A 13,496-nucleotide genomic window follows, 5' to 3' on the forward strand; every position below is an offset into this window, starting at 1 on the left:
CCTTGAGACCACACAAGCTAGCACAGACTCACCCCTCCTCACAAGGTCTCAGACTGACTAGAGCATAACTCCCCCACCCCAACCTCGTAGGGAAGCAACAGCAGGAGGAATGTGTACCGGAGTAGATCTCTCCTGAACTGGAGATTTATCGTGATGTAGCCAGGCTTGTGTGTTTGTGGTGTGTGGGTGGGGGGGGGAGTATGAGTGTATGTGCATGCGTGTGTGTGCATGTGCGTATTTTGAATTTCACTGTAGATACTAAAGCCATGTGTATATGACTTGGCTGAATCCAAACACCTGCACATTCTCACTTCTGCTGACTCCGGTGGCTGGGCTCTGGGAAGAGGGGCAGGACTGGCCTTGGAACAGGGGACCCAGATTCTTCTCTGATAGCCGGAACTTGTGCCTGTGGAAATTCTAAAATTGTTGGGGCTGATGGCCGTGTGCAGCTAACCCAAGTCTGTCTGTCTTCCACAGGTCTGCGGCGCACCTACAGATGTACCACCTGCAGTGTGTCGCTCAACTCCATAGAACAGTATCATGCACATCTGCAAGGATCGAAACATCAGACCAAGTAGGTGCTCTGTTCCCACTCTATTCCTGTCCCCCCCCCGTTTCCCTGTTCTCACTCTCTGTTCCTACCCCCTTTCTGTCTCCACTCTATTCCTGTTCCCCCTATTTTCCTGTTTCCACTCTTTCTGTTCCCTCCCCTTCTCCATCCCCTCTCTATTGCTGCTCCCCCTGTTTTCCTGTTCCCACTTCTTTTATTTCCCTACTTTTTTTCTATTTCCTATTTTTCTATTTGCAGTCCTTCCTTTTCCTACACTTTTTCTAGACCCACTCATTCTCTAGCCTCACTCTTTCTGTTCCCATGCTTTCTGTTCCCCTCTTTCCATGGTCCCACTCTTTTTCTCTTCCCACTCCTTCTCTTACTATTTTGGTTCTCACTCTTTCTGTGTTTCCACTGTTGGGTTCTTCCTATAGAACTGTTTTTTTTTTTTTTTCCAAAATCATTAAAGCTAGACATGTTATTTATCTTCAAAAAGCAGCTGGACATAGATTTTTATCTTCTTATCTCCAAAGTCTCCTTGACATTTATGCTACTTGAGCCTTCAAAATGTGCCTAGCATTGCTGGAAGAACAGCTGCTTCTTCCACTTCAGCACACCTCAGTATTTTTTTTTTCAAAACCAATTCAGCATGTTTATGACCTTGAGGAAACTTTTTAGAACTATATTGTGTTTTTGAGTAACCAACATGATCCCTGTTTGTAGACTTTACCAGGCTTCTGTGCCATGCATCCACATTCTGTGAATAACTCCCATTCTGGGTGTATGTTGTCAACTATTATAAAAATGAAATAGATCTCCTGGTATATTTAATTAATATATTCATATTAATGTATATATATATTAATGTGTATATAGACATATGTACATATATATTAATGTATTCATATATATGTATAAATATGACTTAAATGTTGGCAATACCTATATATATCCATAAACACACAAACACACACGCACACGCACACGCACACATACATGTACTGCCAAATAAATAAAAGCCTGCTCTTATTTATTCCCCCCGCAGAACATGCTCAGATTTTTAAAATGGAACAGGCTGCCGGCATGGTTTCACCTCAATTCCTGCATTACTTCAGACTCACCAGCACCACGGCCAGCAGCCTGAAGGCAGATGCTGAGGCTGGTGTTGGAATACTCAAAAAGTAGGGTATAGGGCATAAGAAGCAAAGAATGTCTCAAAAGGATGGGATCTAACTAGATGCTGTTGTTCTCATTTCTAAAAAATTCATGACGTGAATCGTTTAACAGATCCATCTGTGAATACTTAATGCTACCCAGTGAACATTTACTGAGTGCCGCTGTCCTTCGTGTAGCTTGAGGGAAAGTGAGTAGATGTGTGCCCTTCTCTCGTAGGACCTCAACCAGCCAGGGAGATGTTCTCTAACACTGTTTGCCCACCAGAGTCATGAGAACAGGGGAGGATGCAAGCGAGGCCAATTTTTCTGGGACGTTGGTATAGATCACACGCATGCGCACACACACACATACACACATACAAACACACACAAAGGGAAGAGTTCATCTCTGGTGCTGGTCACGGACCTCCATACATGTTCGGAGGTTTTCCTTATTAGTTTTTTTTTGCTAACTTGACACAAGCTGGCGTTATCTGAGGCTCTCTGAGTCGAGGTAACCACATTTGAGAAAATGGCTTCAAAAGATTAGCTTTTCGATAAGTCTGTGGGGGTGTTTTCTTAACTAATGATTGATGTGGGAGACCAGTTCACTGTGGATGGTTTCAGCCCCGGGCAGATGGTCCTAGGTGGTCTAAGAATGCAGGCTGCACAAGCCATGGGGAGCAAGCTAGTACCCAGCTTTGCTTCATGGCCTCTGCTGCAGTTCCCGTCTCCAGGTTCCTGCCCTCCTGGAACCACTGCCCTGATGTCTCTCAGCGATGGGCTGTTACCCGGAAGTTTAAGTGAGATAACCCCTTTCCTACAAGGTTGCTCTTGGTCATGATGTTTTCTCACAGCAATAAAAGGAGCAGAAGCTTTGATGGGATGAGTACACAATGGCAAAATCATAAGTAATAATTTTCCAGGCTATATTGTGAGTAGTAATATTCTAGGCAGACTCTGGGCATGAAGTTATAGGCGGTCAGCTTCAGGTGAGTTTAGACCTAGAATTAGCTTTAGTCCATTTTCTCCACTGTCTTGAGAGTCTAGACTTACTGTGCTGTGACCCAAGAGAGGGTCTACATCAAAAGAATTAACAGCAGCGAACATTTCTTGATTCTTTGTGGACTAGCTACAGCTTCTGCATTGATTGACAGTATTGACTATTTCATACTGTCTCCCAAGTAATCTCTTTTCATCTTCTCCCTAATTAATAATGTAGAAGAGGCACTGTATATGTTTTAGTTAATCAATATCCAGTGTGCAGGGTGACACCGAAGTATCTACACAAAATTGATAATCTTTTAGGAGCACACGTGAATTCTTTATAATAAATGAAAAGGAAACGATTGTGACTTTAAGTGGCATACATTATAAAAATAACAAACCAGACATTGTCTACAGCTCCAGGGGTACATCTGTCCATCTCTCCAGATGGACACCTAAAACTTTGTGGTAGTTTTGCCTTTATTATTGCATTTCATTCTGGTGAGTATTGTTGTTCTATAGGGGGAAGTAAAACTCAGAGAGAAGTTAAATAACTCCCCAAGCACCACGTTGCCACAGAGCAAGGACTGATCCCCACAGGGTCTGACTTTACCTGTGAGAGTCCACATCACTCAGTTTCATAGACACGGGCATTCCTCAGAGAAGTGCTGGTAAAGAGTACTGTGCCCATTTTTTTTAAAGGAAGTACTACTTTGCACATTTGGTTCAGCAGATACACGTGACATCAGGAGAATAGTGCTGTTTGTGAGTCAGGTGGTTTACAGGCCTGTCTTTGTGCTCCTGTCTGGATTCTGCGCTCTTCATCCTAATGCTTACCTTTCTTTACTCTATTGCGCATTGTCGCCTATAGCTTTATGGTGAGTCTTGGCATCTAGTGGTGTAAATTGTCTACTTTTGCACTTTATTTCAAGACCACTTTCATTGTTCTTGATTCTCTGCATTTCTATATAAGTTTTATAGTCAAATTGCCGAATTCTCTGACTCCCTTTACACCAGTGCATCTTCTCATCTGCCCCATCCACGGTGTACAACATCCTTTGGCAGTGCCTTCGATTCTTCCAGTTAGGTTTCCCCTCTGCAGGAACCTCTGTTTAAATTTCTTCCTAAGGACTTGTTTGGAGGGCGCTAGATCATCAAAAGAGGCAAATGAGTTATGCCATATTAAGAGACCCGAATATAAAAAAGATCATTTAAAAAAAAATTGAGAAGCACCGTTATAAACAGTAATGTTCCCAAGCCTGTATCCAATCTCCTTGTTAAATTTACTTAACAGTCTAATTCCATCAGCAAATAGTTGGGGATTTTCTCTGAGAAGGCCACAGCCTCCCCAAACAGTGAGAGTCCATTTCCTCCTCTCACCTCTGGTCCCCCTGTCTCAGCACAGTGGAGAGCCTGCTGTGCAGTACCGACTCACGGAGAACCACGGCAGCTACATTCTCATCTCACGGACCTTCAGATAACTATAGGAATCGAAGTAGGATGCCTGATCGTCTGTCATAAGGTGCTCATATTTCTCTTAGGACTGGGTGCTGAGTTTCATCAAATGCTTTTTACTCCACTGGTGTGGTCATGACATTGCAATTTTCATCTCTAAACTATGAAACTATAGTAATGATTTCCAAGGATCAATCCAACGTTTCACTGAAACTTCATTTTTCTTGGAATATTTTATTTTTATGTTTTCATGGAATGAATGTCTGAAAACATTTAGAGATATCTCTCTCCATCTCTTTCTCTCCTCTGTCTCTGTGTCTATGCATGCATGTGTGTGTGAATCTTCATGTGTCTTTTTTTTAATGAGAGAGCCTTGGACCTTAATTTTTCTTGTAGTGCTCTTAATTTCATTATAAGGGTTCTTCTGGCATTATTAAATGTGTTCAAAGATCATTCTCTCTTTTTTTGATACTTGAATATGTGAGAGGTAAGCTAGTCTTATTTAGAAATAATTCATTGGTAAAACCATCTGGTTCTGGAGCTTTACACTTTTAGAAGATTTATTTTTTCCAAGAATTTATCTATCTTACCTATTTTATAAAAAAAATCACTGCCATAGAGTGGCTTAGGTATTCTCTAACTTCATCCATCATGCTGTAACACATTTCTTACTCTTTATTAATGTCTTCATTAGCATACATTAATTAAATATAATAAAAGTATATGCTCTGAATAAGAAATGCCCACAGTGATCTCAACCACATGAATCCGTGCTGCGCAGTAAATGGCCGTGTTTTGGGAGGTCAGGCGGTGCAGCCCTGCAGGAGAAGAATGGCCCTGGAGGTGGGCTTGGAAAGTAAAAAGCCTGGCCCACCTGCAGTTTACCCTCTGTTTCATGCCTGCTGTTGAAGGCAAGGGCTCTCAGCTTGCTGCTTCTGCTGCCACTGAAGATCATGCAAGGTGACTCAACAATTATGGACTCTAATTCTCTGCAACCATAATCCAAAAATGCCCTGGCCATGGTGTTTTACCCCAGTTGTGGGAAAGCACCTAATACAACAGGTTCAGTTATAAAAATTTCGTGCTTGTCTTTAGAACCCTGTCGTTGGATTTTTGTGTATGGTAAGAGATAAGTATCAACATCCTTTACATGTTGGTGGGCAGATTTTTCCAGCATCCTTTGTTGAAGGTCCTGTCTCTGTGTGAATGGTGGAGGGGCGCAGTCCTCCTGCCTTTTGACAGTTGATGGGTAATGGGGGAGGAAGAGTGAGTTTTTGCTGGGGGTTTGGTAGACAGACCTTGCTGCAGTAGATGCCCCACATCCATGCGTAGTGGGCGGGACTAATAGATCTTAGTTGATTAGTTAAAGATGAGAGAGAGAGGAAGAAGAAGAGGAGAAGGACAGAAATGTGGTGGACAAGGATCCAGCAGACTACAGGAAATGGAGAGTGAATAGGTCCAAGATACATTTCATACATGTAAGAAATAAATAAAATGTAGTACAGTTAGAATACTATCTTTTCTTCCATGTGTAATTTTGAATATTTGTAAAAAAAAAAAATCAGGTGTGTTGGCTTATATCTTGGTCCTCTGTTCTGTTCTGTTGATCTAAATGTATCAGAAGCGTGTGTTTTATCACTGACATAACTTGCAATCAGATATGGTGAAACCTCAGGCGTTCTTCCCATTGCTCAGGGTTGCTTTGACTATCTAGGGGCTTTTTTTGTTTCCATGATAATTTTAGCATTTTCTCCTATTTTTCTGTGAAGTATGGTATTGGACTTCTAATGAGAAATGCACTGAAAAATGGCAGAAGGTCCATTTCCTCAAAATTTCAGTATCATTTCACAAATCCCCCTTCCTTCATCATCCTTCAAACCCTCTCACACACCCCTCCTTATTCTCTTTCAAATTTATGCTTTTCATTAACTGTTGTTACACGCGCACAGGTGTGTTTATAAACACATGCATTCCTAAGTAATAACATAACCTGCTCGGTCCCTATAATGTTGTTTGTATGTGTACTTCGGGATGGGGAAACCAGTTGGTGCCATCTTGCCTTGAGAAGAGTATTTCTTCTGTTCTTCACATTCTTCAGTGGCCTGAATTTCTTTGTGTAGGGCTAAGGTCTTGTGAGCTTTTGGCGTGTTTATTAGTTCCTGGTTCAGTTAGTGTCAGGCAGTCATGTTGGTGAGACTTTATGGGTGTAGCTTCTGACATCATTAAGAGACACAATCTCATAGCAAACCCTCTGATCTTCTGGAGCTTCCAATCTTTCCACCATCCCCTTTCTGAAATGTTCCCTGGGCCTTAGGTTTGGGAGTTGTGTTCTGTGTTTTAAGTTTTAATCAGATCCATAGGTTTTTGTTTGTTTGCTTGCTTGTTTTTTAATTCATTTCTTCACCAGTATATCCATTATTTGGTAATGTATTGTTTAGTCTCCATGATTTTGAGATTTTTCTGTCGTTTCTTTTGCTGTTTATTTCTACCTTTATTCCATCATGGTCAGACAGACTATAAATAATTATTTGAATTTTCATGTATTTATTGAAACTTGCTTTGTATCTTAGTATGCAGGTTCTCTTAGAGGAAGTTCCATGGGCTGGTGAGCAGAATATATATTCTGTGGTATTTGGATGAAATATTTTCTAAATGCCTATTATACTATTGGGATTTATGAAGTAATTTAACTCTTATGATTCTCTGTTTTTTGTTAATATGATATTTTTATTGGTGAGAGTGAAGTATTGAAGTCACCCATTTTTACCAGATAATAGCTAATCTGTAAATTTATATCTAGTATCCTTAGCTTTACAAAATTGGGTGTATCTGAACTTGATGCCTATGTAGTCATAATCGTAATAGGCTCTTGATTAATTTCTCCTTTATATAGCATGCTATGAACCAGATTTGAGGTATATTTTTATCAATTAGTAAAATAATGATACCTGCTTGTTTCCTCATTTGATTTTCATGAGGTAACCTTGGCAAGCAAGCCATGATTCCAGACAGAAGTCCACCCCAAATCTATGTTGTTCTCTTGGTGAATGTCTTAGTTATTTCATTTTTGCAGTGGCAAGGTACCACAATCAAGACACCTTATAGAAGGAAAAGTTTACTGAGACTTAAAGTTTTAGAGGGTGATTCCATGACCGTCCTATCATGGTGGGGACTACATGGTCTGCTCCATGTAGCAGACAAGGAGACATGATGCTGGAGCGGAAGCTGAGGACTTACTTCTGGTTGACAAATGGGAGACAGAGAGGAAAAGTTAATTGGGAATGCTGTAAGCTTTGGAAACCTCAACGCTCACTGCCAGTGATGCATCTCCTCCAACAAGGCCACACCTCCTATTTCCAAACATTTCCACCAACTGTGTACCAAGTATTCAAACATACGAGCTCCATCTCTAGTCCGTAGCTTAAGAATCGGAATCTCAGTTAGGTGACCTATTTAGAGCCTTAAAAATAATAACTTGGCCAAAAGAGGAGAAGAAGTCAGGTTGTCTGTCTGTCATTTCAATGAGCACATTTCTTAGTGAAACTGCTGTCTCCATTTGCTAGCTTTAGTCACATAGACACAGACTTTTCCATATATGGAAAAATATCATAAATAGCCTAATAGTAGTCAATTTTCTCTCCATTGTTAAATAGCCAGAGAAAAATTAGCCGTCTAATGAGACTAAAGACTCAGAAATGCAAATGCCCACACTGACATAAAGCAATTGCCTATTAGCTGATTCTTCGGTGCTTCCGGGGGATCTGCTCTGTCAATTAGTACAAATGAGTAAAATGAAATTTAGAAGCCTTGAGTACATACCATACACTAATGAATAATTCCCCCTTAATGTACTTAAATTTGAGCTCAGGGAATGCTCTAGGCCTCAGAACATTATATTACCTAAAAGTAAAGGACATAAAAGTTGTCATTACTTTGATACTTCAGCTGATTAAAAATGAGATACAAGTACCAACCCAGCCAGAAATGAGTAGTAATTTCCAAATTCATTTATTCTTTGGACAAGTCTTCAGTGGCGATAAGCATTTGTTCTTTCTGGAGTTTTCTCTAAGTGGTATGAGTCCTTGTTACAAAGTTTCATGCCACTCATTTCTGTTACATCCATCCATTTATGAAGTTTTTTAATGCTTGCTCAAACTAATTTTCAGGAATGGAATATCCTTGCTTTAAGTACTTTAGAATTCAGAATAGCACTGAGTTGTTAAAGTTGGTACAACAGTAAGTAAAAATATTTTTGAAAGTAATGCCAACCATAAAGAAATTTTCATACTTACTAGAAACTAAAAGCAGCAAAGAAGCCCTTGAATGGGTTCTTTTAGAAAAAAAGCAAACAACCAACAAGTATGTATGTACTTCTTTGAAAACTAAAAATGTCAATATTCTCTATGGACTTTTAAGTGCAGTTTTCCATTATTAACCAAGAATCTCATTTAAAAAAAAAAAAAAGGAGGAAGAGTTTATTTTGCTTACAGTTCCAGATTACAGTCCAGCACTGTTAGGGAGTCAATGCAGCAGGAATTGAATCAGTAGTCCCATCACAACCGCAGCCCAGAGAAGACTGTGATGAATGAATGCGTGTTTGTGTTAGACTGGCTTTTCCATGCTTTCAGATCCAGATTCTTGCCCAGGGAGAGGTGCCATCCATGGTGGCTGAGACTTCCCTCTTCAATTAATGTAACCAAATAATCTCCATATACACAATCCCATGCCTTACTCGCAGGGGAAGAATCCCATTGTTCAAGGAGCTTAGATCTCTGGTATTCTGATTTATTTTGAAAGTTCACTGATCCACAATAAATTTTTCCTGTGTCATTTGCATGGCTTCACTTATAAGCACTACCAAATCTTATTATTTTTCTGAAACTACTTCATGTAGGTATTCAGTATCAGTTACAGTGGGCGAAAGGCCACTCACTACCTGTTTTGGTTCAGAGATATGGATTCCCATAAAAAAGAAAAAAGAACTAGGCTTGTTTGTAGACCCAACAGACCTTTTTTTGGAAGGCCCATGGCCAGAGCTCCAGTGTCTTACTCCTTATGTAGCCTTGACCATGTTTAAAGACTTATTAAGCAAGCTTATTGAGAGACAAGTTAACAGAAAAAAAAAAGAGTAGTTTTTATGTGCAGTTTGATATGCCTGGATATCGCTGGACCACCAGCTCAGTCCAGATGCAAACCAGCTCAGTGGCTTTTCCTCACAATACCTTCGTCCATAGCTTCGCCATCATTGCTTAGTTTGTTGTGGAATGGTACAGTGTGCATTTTCTGCCTGGCTTATATTGCTCAGCACAGTGACTTTGAGAGTCATTCCCACTGCTGCATGTTTTGGCAGCTCCCTCTGAACACAGCATGCCTCTGTTGAGCATCGCTGTCTATATTGGGGATGTACTGGGCTATAAATGCATGCCAAACTTCCCATCAGCTCCAATATTCTTTACTTGTATGACCTGAAGGTTTTTATTATTTAACATTCATTGTTTTTTTGTTTGTTTGTTTGTTTTACATTTGGCAGGAAAATAGCTATAAAATATTTATTTTCAGAGTTTATTTCTCTACTGCTGAGTTGTCCAGGAGCTGAACAAACTTCCAACCAAATCCAGTCGATCATAAGAATATAAGATGGGGGCTTCCAGTTGGTTTTAACTGAGGACAGAGTGATAGAGCCGGTTGTCTGGGTAGAAAGTAAAAGATGGAGCTCATTATAGCTTCAGTCCATGTCAAAATAGAGCTCTCAGATTCTATTGGCTACCCAGAAAAATGGGTTGAATAAGATCAACTTAGGAGGGCACTCAAGGAGACCCTAACTGCTCCCTTAAATATTAAGCTATTAGATTCTCATGTATTCTGTGCCTTCTGACAAATGCCATATTCCATTATTATCTATTTTCTACAAATATGTATAATTGTTATGTTAATCAATTTTTAATATTTAAAGACATTGAAATTTTAACTACCCCAATGTGATCATTACATAGGTGTCAAACTATCTCCTATGCTCCATAAATCTGTGTGATTAAAATACACAGCAATTTGGAAGAGAAATAAAATGTGTACACTTGTAAAAGATTAGCTGCAATTGGTATTTATAAACCTTAGGGAACTGAGTTCTGCTAGCATTTGTCTATTCTCTTAAAATTTATCATGAAATCTCACCTCTGAAATTTAACTAAATCAACGAAAGATGCTGGTTTCCCAGTCAGATTCCATTGCAGATGTAGGAGAGGAGGTGAACAGGGTGGCATCATCTCCCTGTTTGAAGGGATGAAACCCGTTCTCTTCCTCTGCCTTTGGGGTATGAAGGACATGGCCTTCTCCCTTTTGGACTGGTATTTTCATGGTGTGGACAGCGTGAGGGAATGAATGATCAGCAAATCAGCCCTTTACTTTAATTCTGCACCATAACTAAAATCTCCTGAGCACTGACCACGTGGCTTGGACAGTGAAATAGGCACTGAGGGAACCACAAGGCCGTGAAGATAACGGTGCCTCACACCTGATCTACCATCAAGAGAAGGACTTACAACAAGAATCCCAGCAATGACCTAAGTCGGTGTAGGATCACCCCAGCACATGGGCTACCCTGTGCTGCTGCAATTCACACAAAGCAGTGGCTGCCTGGGTTGGAGCTTTAAGCTCAGGTTGTGATGAAGTGACACAGTGAAGCACTGTGGGAGCGAGACAGACAGGGACAGCTCACTCTGCCATCCAACAGCTGAGTGTCTCTGAGCGCCTTACTGAGCATCTCTCTCAGGTTTAGTTCGCACATCTGTGAGAAACAACAGGTTATAGAAATGCTTAGCAATGCTTTCTGGAAGGAGGAGGCCAGAAGAAAGACCAGAGCTCAAAGTCATCATCTTCACCTACATAGTGAATTTGAGTAGTGCCTAAGATACATGAGACCCTGCCTTATATTATGTGCGCATGCACACACACACATACACACATACACATACACACACATACACATGCCACATCCTGACTATGTTAAGGGTTAAATTTTAAGTTCACAACCAACAATAATAAATATTTTGACAGTAATTGTCACGGAATATTTTTCCTTCAAGAACGAATTGCTTATTAACACTAAATTATTTAAACTGTATCCAAAATGCCCCTCGAGGAATGGATGGATGGGTGTTGGGATAATCTGAAGTAGTCTTCAAATATGTGGCTTCCGCATGCAGATTTATCCGCTCCTTCCCTTGTGTAGGGCAGGACTCTGGGTTCTCATACAGGAGTTACAGTCCACTCACAGTGAAGAAGCTCAGCTCGCCTTATCAGGCAGCAGGACGGCAGGACTGACCTGCCCACCGTCAGAGTGAACTTCTTAAGGTCGTAGACTTCAACCTATAGGACAGTTTCCTTTTGGACTTTGATCCTGCACCATCATCAATAAAGACTGTTTCCCCGCAACTAGTGCTGGGGCTCAGTGGCAGAGTGCTCGCTCACCTGAAGGTCACCCGCAGGTGGTCCTCAGAATGACCCAAGGGGGGAAAATGTCCTCATAATGCTCTCCCCTGACTTCTGCCTCTCTTGGCCTTCTGCTTTACTCGACAATTTGATTATCAGTTTCGCAGGTCTGTGAGGTGGCTCAGTGCTGGCAGCGCAAGCCTGTCCAGGGTGCGATTCCTGGACTTCCTTAGTAGATAAGAACCAACACTGCATGTAGTCTCTGACCTTTACATGGGTGCTGTGGCATGTGTACTTTCACACACACACACACACACACACACACACACACACACACACTCACACACACTCACATACACAGATAATAAATCCATTCGGAAGACACATTCTTTGATTTTTTTTTCAGTTTTATTTAGTCAGTCATCCTCAGTAAGCAAGTTACCATACAGACACTATGGATTATAGCCTCAAAAGTAACGAAAATAGAGTGGAACACATTCTCTGCTGAATAGTGTTCTTTCATTAGTCTTGGAGATCCTTGGTGGAATTTCTGGGCTGTACTGATTCCATGAAGCTCATTTTGCCTATTTTCAATTTTTATTTCACCGTTAAAACTATATCCTCAGTCTTGGGAATTGCTAAGGCAAAATTGCTATTGGATTTTGAATCATATTGACTGGTTAAATCTAACTCACTGATTACATTTGGAAATGCTGTATTTTTTTCAGGATTAGAAGAGGTTTGATTTTGTTTGTTTGTTGTTTGAAAACAACAACAAAAAATAATATCCCAGATGAGGCTGATTATTGCCTCTGACATTAGCTGTTGTTTTTTATTGTAGCTTAGTAGTGTGCATTGTGAAGGGCTTGATTTCTTTGAGCTAATATCAAGTCCATGCTACCTTATGATAAGGAAAGGCAGGTGTAATTAGAATCCGGCCCTCAGTCAGTAGCAACTTGTATAAATGTCACTGTAGTCTTCTATACTCATCTCTCCCTCAATTGTCTTTAATAGGAAAGAGGGAACATGTGAATTTTTTTTCTATAGCTTTTTGAGTTACAGAGAATTCTCAGTCCAGTTCATGCTGAGTAGTCAAATCAAAACCAAAATCTATAATGTTAGCTTCCAGAAATGTTGATAATTTTTAAGCCCCAGGACACAATTAGTTCAGCGTTATATCTATAGCCTCTGGGGCTATTGTAGTCTCCAGAGAGCTCCTGTCTTTTCCTTTCCTTATGTAAGTGCCCTTTCTTCAAAAGCTGCCCAGCAAGATGGCATGTGACCTCACTCTTTTATTTCTAAAATCATCACCATTGAATTTATTTCTGTCCTAACAGGGAGATCTTAGGAATGCCTTAAATAGATAACGTTAAAAACTCTGATTTTATGTCCTTGTTAATGGTAGAAGTTCAAATAATAGATCCAATTTTCTGACATCTTTTTCCAGAGTTAAAGAAGATCAGCTCAGTAGAAAGCTCAGAATTTTATAAGCAGCTGGCTCACTAAATGAGGATCCAGCTGCCCTTGAGTGTCTATGTCAGAACGGATAGGTGAAGCCTCTTCACAGATGGGTCTCATTTAAAATCTACCTTTCGCTCGGCATAGCTCCTATTCCGTGAAGCTGAGTAGAGGAGTTTCAGGTTTTCCCTGAGCTCCCATAACAGGTTTCAAAACTGACCACACAGCTTTCTATGTCTCAGTCTTGGAACTGGGTGCCCTGAACTTGGTATCCCATGTCATATAGGGATTCAGGGAGTAGAGATCAGCGTGGAGATGAGAGAGTGTGATCTGAGGCAGAAAGCCACTGTAGCCACTGGAATCCTCCCTAAGATGAGACAGGAAGTACACGAACTCATCCCCCAACACAAGTTTCCTACATTTTTCTCCCACTTTTTCCCTGTATGTGCATGTGGAGAAATCAG

General features: G+C 40.6%; 1 protein-coding gene across 2 annotated transcripts in view; it reads left to right on the forward strand.

Annotated features, from left to right (window-relative positions):
• The window catches only part of Zmat4 (zinc finger matrin-type 4), a 404,848-nt gene that overhangs the window by 327,620 nt on the left and 63,732 nt on the right, over positions 1–13,496 (forward strand). For both annotated transcript variants that reach the window (XM_060381492.1, XM_060381490.1), the window contains exon 6: positions 478–574. In XM_060381492.1, coding sequence (XP_060237475.1) covers positions 478–574 — 97 coding nt within the window. The remainder of the gene's footprint in view (positions 1–477; positions 575–13,496) is intronic.

Source organism: Meriones unguiculatus, chromosome 4 (assembly GCF_030254825.1).
Source record: "Meriones unguiculatus strain TT.TT164.6M chromosome 4, Bangor_MerUng_6.1, whole genome shotgun sequence".
NCBI classification, from domain to species: Eukaryota; Metazoa; Chordata; class Mammalia; order Rodentia; family Muridae; genus Meriones; species Meriones unguiculatus.